Genomic DNA, 19,819 nt, shown 5'->3' on the forward strand with positions numbered 1-19,819 from the left:
GCGATGAGGCAAATGTCAATGAATTGCCGGGCTCGTGAGTGGCCGACCCGAGGCAGGCGTGATGAGAGTCTTGAGAGATGAGAGATGAGAACAGATTCGCGACGCATTCTGTAATAAGCATCTCATCAAACTGAGGAACTGGACCGATGAAGAAGAGAAGCATACTGCAGAAAGCATGTGCCTCCCTCGTGAGCCAGCATCTCAATCGATGAATACCAAGTACCCTCCAATTGCTGCTCGGGTGGTAGTCCTCGGCAAGTGATGTTATGTTCTCCAGGAAGCACAGGTCTCAGCCAACGGTCGGTGATCTCATGATTCTCAAATGCTTGTTGATAAGTTACAAAGCTTCCTCGAACTTTGTCACACCGCGTCCGGGGAACGACAATCTGCTCCCTTCGACCGAGGTCGGATTGTGTGTTTCGCAGAACATCCATGAGAAGTCGACGTTATTGAAACGCCGTCCAGGATTACGCCGAGTCGAAGCTGTGACCAGCTCGCCGAACTCGCCGTCAACGGTGCGATTCTCACCGATACCATCTTGCTTCGGAACTGCAAGTGAGCGCGCAGTCGAACGCTTTATGATTAGCAAAGATAGATGAGAGCAAAAGTTGCCCTCGGGAGAACCTTAGCATTGGTGATTCAGGTCGACGTACCTCGGTATGCTTCCGTGAGAATAGAGTTCAGCGAACGGCTTTGCAAAAAGCGAGGACTGCTCACCCTGCGGCCACAAAGCAAGCAGACAACCACTCAAGCCCCCCGAACAGGGCAAAAATGTTCCTCTTCCACAAGAACCACTCCACGATGTCAAAAGTGCAAAAGGAAAGCATCAGCTCCCCCGCATAGGGTCGAACTATGAACCTCCCGATCGTTGTCTGCTGGCAGATAACAGTCGAACGCGCTAGCCAATTGCGCCACGGGGGAGTGATGGCTGCCATGATCTACGCCTGAATATGAGTCTCCGCCCTGGTGCTGTCCTCGCCATGCTTCGTCCGATCGTTGGCCAGAGGGGTGGTGTCGAGTCAGTGCAGGTCAGGGATGGCTGGTTTGATGTTTCGGATGTTGCTGGCCGAGGCGGATTGAGCGTCAGTTCGCTGGAGCCCTTTCATTGCTGCAATCCCGAGGGCAAGGAGCCTGGCTGGTAGAGGTGTGGAGGTACAGTAGCGCGGACAACGGTGGCGGCAGAGTATTGGACCCAGACTGTCTTGGGAAGACGAGAGAGTCGGGATGTTGAGATCCGACAGAGAATCGGGCTCCTTCAGGGAGTTATGACAGAGTTGTATCGTCATCAAAGGCCGGCGGACGATTGGCATGAAGGGCTGACCAGGACTCGTCGCCTTCGAAGGCCAATTTGGCCAGAAGATCGATGGTCTGGCCTGTGAATCGACTGCGGAGTCGGAGGAGACGGTGCATGTCCTGGAGGGAAGCTGTTTGCTCTAAGTGATGCTCTCGTCGACGGCGTGGACTTGTAGCTCGTTGCCCTGGGATCTATCAGCAAAGAGAACGCGTCAAACTTGGAGATGGAGGTTCATGAGCTGAAGTCGAGTTGAAGAGGAAGTCGACGACATCGGTGATGGTGAAGACGTCGGATGAGCACCAAGACCAGGTGGGAAGAACAGACGTCGTGCTGGTCGTACTGGTTGATCGAAGAGAAGAGAAGCGTGAGATGTGTTGAGATGATGTACGGGACAAGGTGACGTGGAAGAAGTTTGTTGACGTTTTGTGCTACAACAACTTTCCCGCCCAGTCGGCGTTTACATCCCGCCGCCTTCCCGTCCCTTCGCCGACGTCCCCTTCTCGTCTTCACTTCATTTCCTAAATTTGGACGGACTTGCCGCTAGTGTTGGAGTGGAGACTGTCGGGCTCTGGTAAGCTCGACGATATATTCGTTTAGCCTGGTAAGTGGAAGGCAGGTTCCACGGACAGTGCTTTACTCTCGAAGCTGGACGACAACAAGAGTGTTGGACAGCGATTGACCCTGTCGAAGGCTTGTCCGTTGCTCGTCGAAGACTCCCACGAGCGCCTCCCTCGTGGCAATGGCAGATCCAGAACGATAGCGGTCCACGATGACCTCCCGCTCCACCGCCACATCGACCCTACAACTTCGAAGCCACCCACTTCGGCTTCCTCTTCTCCACAAACGCCCTCACTCCCTCCTTCAGATTCTCTCCTTTACTCAACTTGGGCATCCACTGCTCCAACACCCTCTCCGTCCCTTCCTCGACCCCTATCCCCTCCCACCCCAACATGACGCCCTCTCGACTAACCCTCACCGCATCCGGACTATTCCCCGCAATCAAACCCGCCAACTCCACCGCCTTCGCCACCACTCCCTCTCCCTGCCTACTCCCTTTCTCCTCCCCGTCCTCAACAACACAATTAACCAAACCCCACCTCTCCGCTTCCCTCGCGCTCACCGGCCTACCCGTAAGAGCCATCTCCATCGCCCTCGGCTTGCCCACCGTACGGATCAAACGTGGCAGAGCTCCAGCGGCAGCGACGACTCCGATTTTGACTTCTGGCAAGGCAAAGGTCGCACGGGAAGAAGCGATCACCATGTCTGCGTTGATGATCATTTCGCACCCGCCGCCGTAGCAGATTCCGTTGACGGCGGCGAGGATGGGTTTCTTGCCGGAGCGGCGGGAGAGGGCGCCGAACCCGGAGGGAGGCATGGTTCGCGGTGTGGAGGATTTGTTGGCTGCGTTCCATTCTGTGTGCCTTCATATCAGTACAATGTTGAACAGAGTTGCGAGGGTAGAGGAGGGGAGAGGATGATATACCCTTTAAATCCGCACCAGCGCAAAATGCCCGCCCCGTTCCCGTGAGGATTCCGACAGATAAGCTTGGTTCGACATCGAGCCAGGACCAGATCGCTTCGAGTTCATGGTTGGCGGCTGTGTGCAGGCAATTGAGTTCTTTTGGGCGATTAATTGTTACAAGCAGGACGCCGGGGGAGGGGTAGGAAATGAGGGTGTGTTTTGTTGGCGGTTGAGGCTGGGTGAGTTTAGAGGGTTTGAAGGAGATTGGAGGCATGGTTTCTTTCAATTGCTGATGGTCTTTTCTTGGTGCAGGATGGGTGTTGGAGGTGTTCTAGGATATGGAGTGTGTGATGGAAAGGTCGAGGATGACTTGGTGGGGAGATGTCGTTGCTGATCGTCGCCTCGGCTGTGGGATGCAGCTGGGGATGACATTCTGTCAACGAGTCGATCGCGTTTGTCAATGCTGCAAACTACTTCTGCTTTGCAAGGCGAGTGATCGATGCTGCTAAATTCATTACTAGAACAGGCATCTTCAAGCTCGAAAGCAGCGGCGGGTATGTCGACACCGCCGGCCAACAAGCACTTTCCTCCGGCTGGAAAGGTGCCTTCATGTCAAACGTCCTCATTTTATCGCTCTATATACAAGGCAGCTTCTGTCTCCCATTCTATCAATACATCTGGAATCGAAGCCATGGCAGATGACATTGTTCAACACCAAAAGCCTCCGTGGCTCATTCATCCTTCGCTTCTCTCCACCTTTGTCGGCCTGTATATACATTTTCTGAGCGGAGTGATGGACGTCGTCCTGGGACGTGATGTTCGAATCGAACGCATTGCATGAGCTGATGATGTCGAATAGATGTCCACGTCTGACGCTTCGCTGGGAGGCCAGAGATCGTGATGCTTCGCGGTCCGAGATCGCATCGTATACAATTCTAATCGTCATGGCCATCCTCCTTTTCCCTCTCTTCCTTCGGCGGCTTAGCGAGCTCCTTCTTCCAAAGTCCATTGACCTGCGACTCATCGATGTCGTTAAACACAAGCTTGAAGACGTCCGAGTACCAGTCGACCGGCTTGCCTTCGATGCCTGCTTTGATGTTCTGCAGTCACAACGTTAGCTTGACTCCCACAAATCATTCAGAAAACAAAAAGCAGATACTCACCTCCGGCAACTCAATCCAATCACTCAAATTGTCCCTCGGGAAGATGACCATTCTCGCGCCCGCTCGTCGTGCCGCGACAGTCTTCTCCCTCAACCCTCCAATCCTCAAAACCTTACCCGTAACCGTCAGCTCACCCGTCATCGCAATCGTTGGGTCCAGCGGTCGGTCCAGCGCCAAACTCAGCATACTCGTCGCCATCGTGATACCGGCACTCGGTCCATCTTTCTGCACAGCACCCTCGGGGCAATGCAAGTGAAGTCTTGCCTTCTCGAAGAACTTATTACCAGGAAACTGCTTCGCCAGCAAGCCCTTAGCAAACGAGTAGGCGATGAGCGTGGACTCTTTCATCACTGCCTTGAGGTTTCCAGTTCGCTCCAAGCCAGGGGAGGAGTTGTATCGTAGAGCGTTCTGTAAGATGCATTCCACGTATAGTGCGGCACCACCCATTTGCGTCCAGGCGAGACCCATTGCTACACCAGGTGGAGTGACATCGTAAAGACGGTCGGAGGTGAAGACGGGAGGGCCAACGTAGTCTTTCAGATTCTCGGAGGTGATGTTCACGTGCACGCTGTCAGGGACATTGAGAGCCACACGTGGGACCTCGGTGGTCTCCTGCTCGATGGTCTCGGGAGTGACATTGACCTCAGTGTCGTCCTTCTTGGACTCCTCGGCGGCAGCTTTGCCTTCTTCTGTGAGCGCTTTGTCTTCGGACAGGACCTCCTCGCCGAGGTCCTGGATGATCTTCAATGCGGACTTGCGGTAGACCTTTTCAATCTGCTTCTTCAGGTTGCGAACACCGGATTCGCGGCAGTACTTGTTGATGAGCTCGTTGATGGCGTCTTTGCTGAGGTCGACATCGACGTCTTTCAGACCACTGAGCTCCTTGGCCTGAGGTGCCAGGTAGCGTTCGGCAATGGCCATCTTCTCGTCAGCGACATAGCCGGAGAGTTCGATCATCTCCATTCGATCGAGGAGGGGGCGTGGGATCGTATCGGTCATGTTGGCTGTGCAAACAAAGAGGACCTTGGAAAGATCCACCGGCACGTCCATGTAGTGATCCAAGAAGGAGTTGTTCTGTTCGGGGTCCAGCAATTCGAGAAGCGCACTTGACGGATCGCCCTGGTGACCGCGGCCAATCTTGTCGACCTCATCGATCAGAATGAGAGGGTTCTCAGTCTGGCATTTCTTCAGCGCCTGGATGATGCGACCGGGCAGAGCACCAACATATGTTCGTCGATGACCCTTGATCTCAGCAACATCAGTCAGACCACCAACACTGAAGCGGTAGTACTGCCTGTTGAGCGCTCTTGCGATCGACTTGCCGATACTCGTCTTTCCGACACCAGGAGGTCCGACCATGCACAAAATCTTGCCCTCGACAGTGCCACGCAGTTTTCCAACCGCGATGAACTCGAGGATGCGATCCTTGACGTCCTTCAGACCGTGGTGATCCTCATCCAGGACCTCCTGAGCGTGCTGAATGCCAAAGTTCTCAGCACTCCTTTGACCCCACGGAATCTGCGTGAGCCAGTCGAGGTAATTTCTCGTCACGTTGAACTCGCTTGCTGCGGGTTCAAGGTGAGCCAGCTTGTTAAGCTCCTCATCGAAGACCTTCTTGACGACCTCCGGCATAGCCAACTTCGAGCCCTTCTCCTTGAACTTCTCCACGAGCTTGTCTTTTCCGTCACTCTCTAGGCCAAGCTCACGTCGGATACCCTTCATCTGCTCCATCAGCCAGTACTCGCGCTGACGCTTTTGGATCTTGCTCTCGACATCTTTCGAAATCTTGCTGCTGAGTTGTGCGTTCATGTGCTCTTTCTTGATGACCTCGAGCGCCTTGCTGAGTCGCTGTTCGATGTTAAGGGAAGCCAAGACTGCTTGAGCCTCCTCCATCTCACCGCCAGAAACCGCAGCAGCAAAATCGGCGAGCTTCGCGGGCTCATCCGCGATGTTGGCTGCGGACTGAGACATCGCAAAGGCAGAGACATGATCTCTGAACAATGTGTTGACACTGCCAATCTCCTTGCAGGTGTTGACAATCTCCGAGATCAAAGCGCGAATTGTTGGCGAGCGCTTGTCAAACGGCTCGTCGGCGAGGTTATCCACCTTCACCAGACTGACTGGCCAGTCTCGCAAGAAGTCCGTCGGCTGCTGCAGCTGCAGCTTGTTGTCCTTCTCCTTCGCCTCTTTCTCAGCCGCGGATTCCTCAAAGCTTGCCACCACATCGCCCTTCTTCTCCTCCGCTTCAGTCTTGGCTTGAGCCTCCTCGGGCACGTCCTCGATGGTCGCCTGAGATGCTGAAGATGGTACCGACGTTGACGCTGATTCTGGTTGGGGTGCCGCTGGCGGACCTCGATTCGGTGGAATGAGCTCACTCAGCTTTATCCTTCTGTGAGGATAGAGCACAGCCTGCAAAGCCTTCTCCTCGCCGTGTCCGGCTGGGAAAGCACCAGTTACCTGGCAGAAGGTTCCCACATCGTACACCTCACTCGGATCGTTGATGACATCCTGGCTGCTATCCTGATCCTTCAACAAAAAGGCTCCGACATAGCTCTGCCCTCGCTTCAACAGCTCCTGCACTGCCGCGACAACGTTCGGATCTCGAATCGTGATAGCTTTGTAGAAGCCAGGGAAAAGTGGCCGTTGTGCAATCGGGATCGCAAGAACCTGAGGGTACACATCCGGTACTTGAGGCTTTGCGAGCTCTCGCTTCTCGTTCTTCCGCTTTCGTCCAGGCCCATCGCCACCGCTACCTGATCCAGACTCGCCACCACCTGCACCTCCTGCTGCTGATGCCTTGCCATCCGTCAGTCCAGGAATCGGTGTAGGCTCCGAAGTCTTGCTCTTCGCCTCTGCCTGGTCCTCCTTCTCCACCTGTTTCTCTGCTTCCTCGACGAGCTCTTCTGCGGTCGGTGGAAGCTTCTCCTTCCGCCGCGCCGGAGATGTGGAGAAGTCGCGTGACAGTGGGATGGTCGTGCGCAGGTAGGATTGCGGTCTCGTGCTTAAGGATTGTGGCGATGGTAATCGTGCAGACAGCTGCGTCTGGTATATCCTACATGGTGCTCTTGCAGTCGTGTACGCGCGCGTAGGTGACTGTCGCAGTGCTGCCCGCCATGCAGCGCCTCGACCGTAAACCATGCTCTCGCGGCCCAGTTGGGAGGGTTATTCGATGGGGGAATAGACCGTCAGATGCGAGGATGTCGTTGATGATAGGACTGTACAATGGATTGAAGAGAGAACGACAGAAGCGGACGAGGGGCGTAAGGTCCGATAGCACAGTAGTGTATAGTCTTGCTTAACAAATCAATGATCGGTCGTCGGTCTCTTTGGGCTGGACTCGAGCTCTCTTTCGCCTCCAAAGCCGATGACGGCACGATCTGGCCGACGAGCTCGGACTCTCCCGCCAAGACCAGCGTTTACACCTCACCTGCTGCCATCGACCTTCTCATTCTCACATGTCAATTGACATAATTGTTCGAAATGCTATCAAGACATATCTCGAGCGGCTGAGGGATTCGGAATGGCCTTGCATCCTCGGGCTGGACCTACGCATCCGGCCAGCAGAGACGGACGAACACGACTCCTGGTCCACTCAACCCAATGTCTCCTACACAATCGACGGGCATCGTATCAGCGGCGTGTTTGGAAGAGTTTTCGCTATGTGTGCGTGTTACGACGGAGCCTCGTATGAAAGCCGTCCTTGGCCTTTCGCATTTGCCTCGAGCCTTGTCCTTATTGTCCGTGTCCCGCGCAACGTCTGCTGAGCTCCAGCTACAGAATGTGGCATGTTGCTTGATCACCAAGGTCAGAATGTGTCACCTGTCCCCGGGAAGTATGCTGTTCAATTTCTCGATTGTCTTTCGTGTTTCCATTGTCTTTCGTGTTTTCATTGTTTTTCGTGTTTCAAGAATGGGCTTCGCAGCCGTGATGCTCGGCCTTCCGAGGCCGCCGAATCCTGTTCTGCCAGGCCATGAGAGCGGCATTGTCAATTATCAATCAGCCCGCTTTCAGAACACCATGCATCAACCACACTTGCTACGTGTCCTTCGTGAGCGCTGCTTTGCTCCGATTGGCACCAACCCTTCTGTTTTTGGTCAAAAAGTCAAAAGTTTTGCGCGTTCCACGCCGGACTCGTCCTCATTCCGCCTAGCTCCCATCCACATCACAATAGCAAAACCAAACGACGACAAAAAGACAACAACATCGAAACCAACAAAAAAAAGACCCATCACAACTCCCACGAACCTACTTCGGATTTTGGGGGGACCTCTGGGTAGCCAGTCGGATTTTCAATACCGTATAGAATTACAGCTACTACGCAAGAATTGTGAGGGTAGCGCACTCGCCATTCTGCTAAAGCAGACTCCACTAACGAAGCAGAAACTAGAGGGTCTTGGTGGCTCTGAAGACGGCGGAATTTGTGAAGAATATGTACCTAAGTTTTATGCGGCTGGTCGGCACGGCACAATTCTCGCGCTTAGCAAGTCATGCGAATGCATTCGAGGTCGGGTGCGGACAGTGAGCGTGGTCGCGGCAGGAGAGATGTGGGATCACTTCTTGATACTGTCTTATATGTCACCGGTGCAAGCTAGTCTCGCACTCTTACTGCGCAGCTCTCGATCTCATACGCAGCGATTTCTAGTATGCGCGCTGCAAAGCGAACGGGCACGCCAGTGCCGGGTTTCCGAAAGTGCTGGTCGTGTCCGTGCGAGGCTCGAAGATGTAGCCGGTGAGATCAACCACCCGCGCAAGGTGCAATGGGTGAATACTTCATACAGTCGCTGCGGAATGGAGAGACGACAAAATCCTAATGTTGCTTTGATTCCCGCTTGATGACTCAATTCCGTGTTCACCGCCTATCTGCGCGTCCAGTGCCGCCTTCATTTCCAAGTCCGCACGATGCGTAATGTCCCGCTTGAGCCATCGATCTCCCCAATACTGCTGCCTCTCGCCGGCAACGCAGCCGCTACGGGCTCTTGCCGCGACGCTCGCGGGTGAATTCGTCCTCATCGGCATCGAGTGGCCTTGACGTGCGCTTGTTGAAACGTGACTTTTTCCGCGCAGTGCCGGTGGTAGAGGCGTTGATTCCCTTCTTGTCTTTGGTATGTGGTTTGTCGGAGCGGACGCCAGAATTGTCAGTTTTCTCGAAGGCAACGGTTTTTCCGGATGACCTCGCCTTTTTTTTTCTTGTTGGCCGATTCCTCCTCACTCGAGAGCAGATCGAGCATGTTGGAGACAGTACCCGGCTGGCCGAATCCTCCCGAAGGCTCCAGCCCGGATCTAGGGACGGGGACTTCATCTTCTTCCTCCACCAAACTGTTCGGATCAGCAGGTGAAAGCGCGTCGGTCCTTACTGCGAACACATCGATTTCCGCTGTTGATCTAATTCACACGCTGGCCGATCGCTATATCAAACTCCTCGACACTTGTCTCGACTCTCTCCTATCGAAGCTCCAGCCTTAGCGGCACGCAAAAGAATTTGCAAACACAGCCGCACTGCAACCTCCCAGAAGACCGAATTCTCCACTCTCTCACTCCTTCAAGCTCATCGCCCTAGCCGTCGACCTCCTCGCGCCCCTCGCGGGAGCGGGTTCCACCACGGGCCTCTCTTCCTCAGCCCACTCCGGCGTTGACTCCACCTCCAAGCGATACCACAACTTTCCTTTCCGAAACTCTCTCATTCTCCCGACGGTCTCGACTCCCATTCCATCGAAATTCCCATTGATGGCGAGATCATCTCCGCCCGACTTGTTGCGCAGCTTCCTTGGCACGCGGGTGGGGTGAACGGAAGCCTCCTCGTGAGTGTGAGATTCGGTGGTAGGCAGAATCGAAGACATGGGAGCGCTCTCTTTGGCAATGGTCGAGCTTGAAGGACTGGCTGAGGCATCGCTGGCGGGGAGCTTATCGGCCGAAGAGAGAGGAGTAGTCAAGTTGCTCTCCACAGCATGACCCAGATCTGGCACGCCTGTTGCGCCAGCATTGGCAGGGCGTTTTTGAGAGTCCCTCCGAGCAGGCTTCGCAGCTCCGTGCGCTTTCGGAAGTTTCGAGGTTGGGGAAGCTGCTTTGGACTTCTTCCGCCGCTTCTCCGCCGGCACAGCTTTGGTTGCTTTCACACTCTCTGACGGTCGGCTGCGCTTAATGTTACCAGCGACCTTCTTCTCGGTGACGAGCGGTTCGAGTGCAACTTCCAGCTCTGCCGAAACGCCGCTATCCCGGCGTGGCTGCTGCGCTAGTTTGAGCTGAGCGTTGAGGATGTCGGCTTTCCCGCTTGCAAGGTCCTGCGCATCGGCACAATCCGGAGGAGTAAAGCGAGGCTCCAGATGGACAGGCGATTCCTTCATGCTGTTGGCTGCGCGCTCAGTCATGATACGAGCGCCTGTTGGGTAGGTGGTAGAATGCAGGACGCTGGTGGTTCCTCGTCCATAGAGAAGTCTCCGATATCGTGCGTCATTGTTGAGTGCCTCGATACTGCTTCGTGGAGGAGGACTGGAGTATGTGATACGAGTTACGGTCGAGTCTGAGCCGCGTGCTTCGTTGTCGCCCTCGACTCTTGACATGGTGATTCTGGGTAGTGTTAGCTATGATTGCGAGGCAAACAAATGGTGAGAGGATAGCGATGACCGCTTGATGACATGGTTTCCACCCATGCACATCACCTCCATCGGATGAGATGATACTTACGCGGTCGCCATTGTGCCTGTGTCTTGTTGCTCGTGATGTTGTGGCGATGGGAAGCGGACAACGCGGATGTGGTGAAACAGGGGTGGCGAATTTTGTCGCAGAGCTTGAACCTTGGAAGTGTGTTTCGCAAGATTCGTCAAGAAACGACTGCAGAAACCAACTCGAAAAGAAGATGTTGTTTCGATGTGATGGTTGAGAAGAAGAGAAGAAGGACGTGAGATGTTTGTAAAGTACGAAGCCGTTGCCCAAAGCTTGGCGGAACTAAGGGGACAATCACAAGGAACCTGCATCAATTAGGCCACGAAAAAGTCGCGCAATAGGACAGAGGGGTATCTACGATTGTCGATGAACGAGTGAAGAGTAGATAGTAATAGTTCTATGGGCTATCCAATTTTGATAATAACATCGAGTTCTTCGCTGTCCCAACCAGCACGTCATTGGTCCACGATCTGGATGTGGCGGTGCTACACGTACAGTCATGCTTGATCAGGCTGTACGTGTGCGCAATACCGTATCCGTAATAAGTCCGATGCTCCAACTGCTTTTCCAAGATCCATAAGCAAAGAAAGATGTGCGTCCATCAACATGTTTAAAATTCCTGGCCATCTTTCCATCATTACAAACCAGACCAGCCGCTGGCCTTCAGAAGAAGGACGCCATCATGGCATCGCGACAGCTCAATCGCACGCGACGACAGAAGACGGATCCCAATAAAGTCCAATCACCACCACACCGGTGTAGTCCATTCAAACAAGACCTACGTCGTGCGGACCATCAGCCGTCTCGACGCCTCGCATGAGGTCAAGCTTCATCCATCGATTCAAGCCCTTCCCACTGAAGCCCCAGTCACGTCGTCTAGGCTTGAAGAATCGAGCTGGCAAGCCCTCCCAAGCCCAAAGCTCATCGTGCACCATTAAGTCTTCACTGGGGCCTTTCGCTTCCGGAAGCTGTAACGAGCCCAAAGAAGGGAGATCCGGGAAGGTTTGCGGTCCCGATGCTCTAGCGTTCCCGACGTACAATGTGCCAGTCGACAACCCGCGCATGGGGGCGAGGTTGAGTTGATTGGCGGAGTAGTAGTCCGAAGCTGATGAACTTTCCTGCGTTGCATTAGGCAGGGCAGGACGATCAAACTTGACTTTCAGTCTCTGCCCCTCGGTAGCATTTGCGAGGGTGGGCCTGTCGTCGGGAAGCGGAGGTAGAGTAGCTGTGCGCCCCAGGAACGGCGTGGACTGCTGGTAGTTGCCCACCCCATTTGGCGACGCGAGTGTGTTCTGGCCGAGCGGAGGTAGAGTAGATGTGCGGCCGAAGAACGGCGTGGGCTGCTGATATTTGTGTGCTCCATCCGACGATGCGAGTGTGTTCTGGTCGATGGCACCGCCCGAGCCAGTGGTGACGGGTCCCGGTCCGTGCTGCTGCACCCACTTGTTGCTTGAACGATGGGCATTCTCGGCAGCGAACTTGCGTAGAAACACGAGCTTCCCCGAGGTGAGATCTTTCAGGTCCGATTTTCCTAGAGCGAACGGAGTTCCTGCCAAAGCACTTTTGTCACCAAATTGTCGCAGGAGCTCCGCGTCAGTATCTTGCGAGTCATCAGAGCGTGGAAAGAGCGTCTTGCCGTCCGAATGAGTGGAGGCAGAGTGTGGGCGCTCCGATGAGGACCCAGTCTGGTTTGGGTAGATTTTCTCATCGTTCGAAGAAGGGCCGGTATGCATGTGTCTCGACGTGGACTGAAGTCGATCATGGCCAAGGAGTTCTCCGATAGTGATGCGTGAAGGAGTATTTGCAAAAGTGTGGACTGGCGGAAGCTGATCACGGGTAAGCAGCCGATTGACTGTTATTCGCGAGACATCGGTGGGCGCTGCGGGTTCCTTGGGTTGTCCTGGTTGTACCGCGTGGGTTAAGCCAGGAACCGGATCCAGCTCTGGCTGAGCTTGGAAGCTTGTCCGCTCATGTACGGTATGCTCGATGTGCATATTGGGAGTCGAGAATGAGCCGAATGAGCCATTCTTGCGTGCAGCATTGTCGAAAGGTTGAGCTGTGTGGACGGGCATTCGATTGATGGGCGTGAACTTTGGTCCGGCGTCAAAATCTGGTACCACACGATGACGCTCGAGCTCTGGGTCCATTCGAGCACGGCCTGAGCTTGTGTATTTCTTGGGTGATGGGACTTGAGTCTCTTGATATGAGAGCTCGTCTGTGCCTGATCGCTTGCGTTTGCTTGCTTCAAGGTTGATTGTAGGCTGGTTATCAGGCCATGCTCCTTGTTCAAGGCCCCTAGGCGTCAAGTTCGGCAGCGACGATGTCAACTCTTGGACTGACATCCAGGGTGTTATCGAGTCTGCACGACGTCCAACGTTGTTATGTCCTTGCACATCGCGGCCATCGCCTTTCTTCAACTCCAGAACCTCGAGTTCGACTTCGTCCAACTTGTATACCTTCAAGCCTATCAAGGTCTTCTCATTTTTTGATCGCTTTTCGTAAATGGCGAACTCTTCTCCAAACATGTATCGGGGTGAGATCATGTTCTTAGTCTCCACCACGACGGATGATGCAACGCGTAGAACGACTTTGCGATTTCCGTGGCCATCGAGCGTGCTCGACCAGAATACGTCGCCGCGAGCGCTGCTGCTCTGTACGATGGAAGAATGCGGAGGTGTGAGGATGTGGGACGTTGATATTACGGGTCGGTAATCCATGCTTGCGGTCGCGATGCGCTGATAGGGGATGTAATCAAGTAATGACAATTGTGTGAGATTTTTACACTGCTTCGTGCGAAGTGTGTGTGCAGGTCGGTGTGAATTGGAGCAGTTGCGGACCTACCGCTTTTCAAGGTCGTTTGGACGGCTGCCATTTTTTCTCGACTAATCGATAAGCAGGACCCTACTTAGGTCCAGACAGAGTTCCTCTCCAAGGAGTCACCATTGGGACGTCCCGTGGATGCGATTGTTGGTCCTCGCCAAGCATATTCACTTCACTCCCACAGATCCTTTTCGTAACCCTCTGTGAGCTCCTTGTCCTCTCCGTATCTGAATGATTGGAAGGTCAGCATGAACTAGTATATAAAGTGGACTATGTCCACGACTTACTTCTCCTGCCACTTTTGGAATCCTCCTTCCAAAACATAGACTTTCTGCTTCCCGTCCTGCTTCTTGAGGTCTCCCAGCACAGCATCACGTTCCCTCAGATATCTCAACGCACTGGATGGACCTCTCTGCTGAGATAATGTACAGTGAAAAACCACAGTCTCCTCGTCCTTGAGCGTGCGGATCAATTCTGGCATGCGATAATCGTGCTCGTTCACTGGAACGTGTTTGCAGCCGAGAATGTGCCCGCCAATATAGTCATTGTCGCGGACGTCGACAATGGTCAAATTTGGAGTTTTCGACTTGAGTAGTGTGGCGAGCTCTTCGCGCGAGATGCGAGGCAGGTTGGGAATGGTGTACGTGGACATATTGTGGACCAGATGAAGGTGACTGGATGAAGGTGAGGGTTTTCCGATCGAGAGTCTTTTGCTGAGAAGCTTTTGCAGGCGAGTGGAGAATGTCTGATAACCCAAATGACGGACGTTTAGATGGCTTGATGGATATATCGACATTTATTGATGGCCTTGTGTTTGTCCGAGTTTCGGTTGGGACGCGTAAGATCCGTGCGAGTCGACTTGTGGCCAACTTGTCAAGACTTCTGTCACACTTCAAAGATGGATTCATTGAGCAGAGTATATCACACCGACACGAAGCATCAGTACAGCGATCCGAAGCTCTTTTCAGAGATGATGTCTCTGGAATCCAGCAGTACATTCCTAAATAAGTTCCGCCAAGCTACCGCCTATCATATCCATCGTCCAAGACCTTATTTCGCTGGCACAATCGCCCAAGTCTCAATCTCATACATCAAGCCCGGTCCGGCAAGTCTCTGTACTGGCAACATTGCACTCGCTGGTCGGAAGTCGCTTCCCAGCCAATCGATGAAGACTTTCGCTGGATTTTGCTTTTCATGGTCGAAGTCCACAACGTGATGAGTGACCTTGAAGATGTCTCGCTTGGTGGCACCCGCAGCTTTGAGGCCTGTGAATCGCCATTAGCAAAGCATCTTGGAACGTGTCCTCATCGTGCAACCCAAGCTGTCTAGGGACTTGTACTCACAGTTCTCAAGATTCTGCAATGCCAATCGAACCTGGTCTTCGAACCCTGTCGGAACGGGATCCGAAGGGTTCGGCTGAATGGCTAGTTGTCCGGTGATGGCCACCAGCTTGTCGCCTGGCTGGAAAGTGAAGGTGTTGACCTGGGAAAACTGAGGTTGTGGCTCGGGAATGTTCGGCGGATTGATTGTGGTGGACTGGCGAGACATCTTAGATTGTGCGGTTGATGAGACGCAGCGTTGCGACTCTTTCGAATGCTATCGTGGGAATGAGAAGTGATGGAAATGATGGAGAGGGCATGAAAGTGTAGCTGCTCTTGAACAAGAGTATAGCATGGAGCTGCAACGATTAAGTTAGAATCTACGTCAGCGGGGCCGACCTCAACTTTTGGCTCTTCCCAGGTTGTTGCTTCCTTTTGAAGCCAGTTCGAAGGCCTCCAGACGTTGGCATGCATGCATCGCGAAGAGTAACGCGTATGCTCTCGATTCATGGATGTTCATGTCGACCAGTCGCAAATCTCAGAGCTTGCGGACCATGGTATTAACCTCGCCCGAGGCAATCTCGCCTTGGAGAAAATCCTTGCTGCAACTCTATGCAGAGATTGCTCCTAAGACGGCAAAAGAGAATGTGTGCCTGCAGTTTCAAGTGCCATGACGAAGAAATCTGCTCCAGTCTTGCAAATGCATTGTCGTCTTGAACACTGAAGTGTGCCTTCAGTTTGCGATCAGAGCCGTGTCCCTTGACTCGCTCATCCAATAGCCTCACTCCACTTTCAATTAGTGCAAGCGTATGCTGTGCAGTAGCCGGTAGAGGATTCGTATGTTCGGGTGTGTAGAGAAGAGGTGAGGTCTCTGCTGGAAGAAAGGACATCCATGTCCAAGCCGCGGAACGGAGAGCAGTCCGCCGTCTCCACAGAGCTCCACTGACGCGCGCGTCAGGGTCGACATCCGCCAAAATCTCCAGCTTCAATTCACTTTCACTTTCCATCCCACCACACTCGTTTACTGCCTCGCCCACCATGGCGCGACTCGGGCACAGGGGATTCCTGGGCATTGCGGTCTTGTTCCACTTGATTTACATCTACTCGATCTTCGACATCTACTTCGTCAGTCCCATCGTCCGGGGCATGCGAAGTCATGCCGTGGATGCGCCAGAAGCTCCAGCGAAGCGATTAGTGTTATATGTCGGTATGTACAAGGACCGCTCACTGCTCGGCTCATGTCAACAGTCAATCTGATCGCTCTCCTCCCCAGGCGACGGTCTCCGCGCCGACAAAGCATTCCAATACTTCCCTGATCCATCAAGGTCCACGAACGATACTTCAGCGCAACAGCCAGGCCCGTTGGCCCCTTTTTTACGATCGCGAGTCCTCGAACACGGCACATTCGGAGTGTCGCACACTCGTGTGCCTACCGAATCCAGACCCGGACATGTCGCTCTTATCGCAGGGTTGTACGAAGATGTCGCAGCAGTCACGACAGGATGGAAAATGAACCCAGTCAATTTCGACAGTGTATTCAACAGGAGTCGGCATACATGGAGTTGGGGAAGTCCGGACATTCTGCCAATGTTTTCCACCGGTGCGGTGCCAGGAAGAGTTACGGATGCTACATATGGTCATGAGTTCGAGGACTTCAGCAAAGATGCATTGGAGTTGGACTATTGGGTTTTTGACAGGGTCAAGCAGTTGTTCAAGGATGCCGAAATGGATGCGGAACTCAATGCACAGTTGAGACAGGACAAGCTGGTGTTCTTCCTACACTTGCTCGGCTTGGACACCAACGGTCATGCGTATCGTCCTTACTCCCAAGAATACCTTCACAACATACAAATCGTGGACCAAGGTGTGAAGGAGATCACAGAGCTTATCGAGAAGTTCTATGGAGATGATCAGACGGCTTTCGTATTCACCGCAGACCACGGTATGAGCGATTGGGGCAGTCATGGAGACGGACATCCGGATAACACACGCACCCCTCTTATCACATGGGGATCGGGGATTGCTAAGCCGGTGACTGTCAGCAACGGCAAGGCTCCTGGACATGAGGACCAATTCTCTCACGACTGGCATCTGGACCACGTCAAGCGAAATGATGTTCATCAGGCCGACGTCGCAGCTTTAATGGCGTACCTGGTAGGTCTGGAATTCCCCGTCAATTCCGTTGGAGAGCTACCGTTGCCCTTTCTCGATGCCAGTGATGAGGAGAAGGCGAAAGCACTCTTGACCAATGCCAAGGAGATCTTGGAGATGTATCACGTCAAAGAGCGCGAAAAGAAAGCCACGGTCTTTCAGTACAAGCCCTACTCGGGATTCGCTGATGCCGAACACAGTGTGGACAGCCGGCTGAAAGCCATTCAGCGACTGATCGATGCAGGCGACTTCAAGCAAGCGATCAACCAGACCGACGAGCTCATTCAGCTCGGCCTCCGTGGACTTCGATATCTGCAGACTTATGCATGGCTCTTCCTTCGAACTTTGGTTACAGCAGGCTATCTGGGCTGGATCGCTTTCTGTTTCACGACTGCCATCGATCTACACATGCTCGAAGGAAAGATTGAAGCCTCCAGGCCGACTGCCGGCATCATTGCTTTCTCCTCGATCTTGGTAGGACTTTTCAGTCTGCTCCTCGTTCAGGACTCGCCGATAACATACTATGTCTATGCCATCTTCCCAGTCATGTTCTGGGAGGAAGTCTTCGCGCGTCGACAAGCGTTGGTCCAAGGCCGAAAGAAGCTCTTGTCGAAGGTCGGGAAGCGAGATGTTACCAAACTGGCGCTCAACGCTGTCGCCTATGTCGCCATGCTGGAAGTCATGGTGCAAAGCTATTATCACCGCGAGATCTACACGATCAGCTACATTCTGGCGATTGCATGGCCGTTCTTTTACGGCTCAGAATTTGTCAAGAAGAACGCCTTGCTGTGTGGAACGTGGGCAGCAGCCTGTGCGGCAATGAGTGTGTTCACCTTGCTGCCGGCGTTGAAAATTGAGGATTCAAACCTGATGTACGTTGTTCAATCTTGCTAGCGCGGATCCGACTGACCAATGCGAACAGCCAAGTTGGTGGGTTCTTGATCCTCATGGTCGGTGTGCTATACATTGCATTCGAGAAGCATCTGCTTGTCAAGACTGCGCCGAAAGGCAATGACAAGGCAGTGGGCATTGCAGATGATGGCCTTTCAAGGGCGCTTCTCGGAGTTCAAGTAAGTTCACTTCGTAAATGAGATGTCTTAAATTTGCTGACAACCGCAGGTGGGTCTGGTCGCGCTGGCCATGATTGTGACACGATCGAGTGTGACTTCTCTCCAAGCAAAGAAGGGACTGCCGCTCGGAACGCAAGTGGTCGGCTGGTTTACTCTCGGTAAGTGCATTTCGATTCCCGTCCTTTCTGCGTCTAGTTCATGTTTCGATGCGTTTTCCACCTCTCGCAACTACGAGATAATCCCCGGAGCTGGTTCAGTATATTCAACGACTTCTTCTGGCTTCCGTCGAACATTTCTACCATCGCTAGATCTTCCACATCGATGCATATCTACGCGGACCGCAAGGAGGATGTCGACCGAGTGCTGGAAATTATCGAGCATCCGCTGGACAACTTTCGCCGCCTCTCGATCACACAGCAGATGGTACTGGTCCTTTGCTTTTGCACCATCTATGTAATATTGTTCGCCGTTGGCCTTGTGCTGGAACTCTGCTGGAGAATACCTCGAAAGTGCTTCAGGATTGGACGAAACCCCTTGCGCATCGCTGTCAAAGAGGAGGATTGGTGGTCACTCTTCGTCAAGGCTCCGGCAGAGCGAAAACTCCTGATGATCTTGCTGCAACACGAAGTCAAGACCTCAACCGTCTCAATCGAAAGGAAGCCATCGATGTCCAATTCGAAGCACTCCACCGGAAGTGGATCGTCATGGTCCGCGAAGTCCATCTTCTCCCGGATGTCGTTCAGCTCAAAGCACGATGCCAAACCGTTGCTACCAGTCCGAGCAACTGGCGTGGTTGGGCCGGATGCCCAACTATGATCGCGTGTCCGTGCGAAATGGTCGTCGACACGGATTCTTGTGCTTGATTGTTCATCATGCTTTTTGCTTTGTAGACATTCTGTAGCATGGCTAATACTTCGCAGTCGCTTCGCTCACCGTCCCATTCCTTCACGCCCTCCGGCCACGCGACCACTTCCTCCACCGCTTGGCCATCATTTTCCTGGCCTTCGGTCCCACATTCATCATCCTCACCATCTCTTACGAGGGTCTATTCTACTTCGCCATTGCGACGACCCTCATCTCCTGGGTGCGACTGGAGCACCGCATTCATCAGAAGTCTTTTGGTGCCCTCCCGTCGACACCGAACAAACAAAACGGCATGCCGAAGGATCTCGGGTCACCTCTTCAACCTGCTCTGCTCGCTGCTCAGGCTCGCGAGTCCTCTTCATCATACCGCGCCCTCACTCTTTCCGACGCCCGCATTTGTCTATTCTTCCTCTTCATCCTCCAGTCCGCCTTCTTTTCCACCGGCAACATCGCCTCCGTCTCGTCCTTCTCCCTTGATGCGGTCTACCGTCTAATCCCCATCTTCGACCCGTTCTCACAAGGCGCGCTCTTGATTCTCAAACTCCTCGCTCCCTTCGCTCTGGTCTCGGCAAACCTCGGAATTCTGACGAAACGACTACGCCTACGGGGTGGAAGCCTGTTCGCCGTGGTCATGGGCATCGGCGACTATCTTACTCTTCGCTTCTTCTGGGAAGTCAGAGATGAGGGCAGTTGGCTGGAGATTGGAGAAAGCATCAGCATGTTTGTCATTGCGAGTGTGTTGTGTGTTTTCGTCGCAGGTCTGGAGGCGCTGAGCGAGCTACTGGTCAGAGGCGTGGAGTTTAGGGAGGTCGTGGAAAAGGTTGAGAGCGTGAAGGATGAGGTCGTAGGTCAAGTTGCGAACGGAACGGCTGCGGTGAACAAGACGATCAAGGCCAATGGGAATGGCAGCGCGAGTGGCAAAGGTGGAAAAAAGCGAAGGTGATGATAATGCTGTACAGACCTTGACTGCTACCACAGGCTTTTCAGGACAATAATGCAAGGCATGTATATGCCAC

At 53.5% G+C, this 19,819-nt stretch overlaps 7 protein-coding genes across 7 annotated transcripts; 1 reads left to right on the plus strand and 6 right to left on the minus strand.

Moving 5' to 3' along the window:
- Positions 1-2,093: 2,093 nt before the first annotated feature.
- MYCGRDRAFT_42801 (uncharacterized protein) lies at positions 2,094-3,030 on the minus strand (the record flags this gene model as incomplete). The annotated part of the gene is made up of 2 exons (XM_003852410.1): positions 2,094-2,707; positions 2,778-3,030. 2 exons carry the CDS (start codon positions 3,028-3,030, stop codon positions 2,094-2,096), a joined length of 867 nt encoding a protein of 288 aa, XP_003852458.1.
- Positions 3,031-3,691: 661 nt separating this feature from the next.
- Positions 3,692-7,057, minus strand: MYCGRDRAFT_86264 (uncharacterized protein; the record flags this gene model as incomplete). Its single annotated transcript, XM_003852409.1, has 3 exons — positions 3,692-3,856; positions 3,920-6,162; positions 6,271-7,057. 3 exons carry the CDS (start codon positions 7,055-7,057, stop codon positions 3,692-3,694), a joined length of 3,195 nt encoding a protein of 1,064 aa, XP_003852457.1.
- A 1,828-nt stretch (positions 7,058-8,885) lies between these two features.
- Positions 8,886-11,080, minus strand: MYCGRDRAFT_109660 (uncharacterized protein; the record flags this gene model as incomplete). Its single annotated transcript, XM_003852408.1, has 5 exons — positions 8,886-9,016; positions 9,129-9,235; positions 9,455-10,483; positions 10,601-10,710; positions 11,075-11,080. 5 exons carry the CDS (start codon positions 11,078-11,080, stop codon positions 8,886-8,888), a joined length of 1,383 nt encoding a protein of 460 aa, XP_003852456.1.
- Positions 11,081-11,346: 266 nt separating this feature from the next.
- MYCGRDRAFT_93512 (uncharacterized protein) lies at positions 11,347-13,296 on the minus strand (the record flags this gene model as incomplete). Its single annotated transcript, XM_003852407.1, has 1 exon — positions 11,347-13,296. One exon carries the CDS (start codon positions 13,294-13,296, stop codon positions 11,347-11,349), a length of 1,950 nt encoding a protein of 649 aa, XP_003852455.1.
- Positions 13,297-13,571: 275 nt separating this feature from the next.
- MYCGRDRAFT_93513 (uncharacterized protein) lies at positions 13,572-14,051 on the minus strand (the record flags this gene model as incomplete). The annotated part of the gene is made up of 2 exons (XM_003852406.1): positions 13,572-13,626; positions 13,687-14,051. 2 exons carry the CDS (start codon positions 14,049-14,051, stop codon positions 13,572-13,574), a joined length of 420 nt encoding a protein of 139 aa, XP_003852454.1.
- A 398-nt stretch (positions 14,052-14,449) lies between these two features.
- Positions 14,450-14,947, minus strand: MYCGRDRAFT_93514 (uncharacterized protein; the record flags this gene model as incomplete). The annotated part of the gene is made up of 2 exons (XM_003852405.1): positions 14,450-14,664; positions 14,743-14,947. The coding sequence occupies 2 exons, from the start codon at positions 14,945-14,947 to the stop codon at positions 14,450-14,452; spliced, it is 420 nt and encodes a 139-aa protein (XP_003852453.1).
- An 809-nt stretch (positions 14,948-15,756) lies between these two features.
- MYCGRDRAFT_100344 (uncharacterized protein) lies at positions 15,757-19,746 on the plus strand (the record flags this gene model as incomplete). The annotated part of the gene is made up of 6 exons (XM_003852308.1): positions 15,757-15,925; positions 15,992-17,741; positions 17,792-17,939; positions 17,989-18,097; positions 18,860-19,632; positions 19,687-19,746. 6 exons carry the CDS (start codon positions 15,757-15,759, stop codon positions 19,744-19,746), a joined length of 3,009 nt encoding a protein of 1,002 aa, XP_003852356.1.
- Positions 19,747-19,819: the final 73 nt, after the last annotated feature.

This window comes from Zymoseptoria tritici, chromosome 5 (genome assembly GCF_000219625.1).
Source record: "Zymoseptoria tritici IPO323 chromosome 5, whole genome shotgun sequence".
Classification (NCBI taxonomy): Eukaryota; Fungi; Ascomycota; class Dothideomycetes; order Mycosphaerellales; family Mycosphaerellaceae; genus Zymoseptoria; species Zymoseptoria tritici.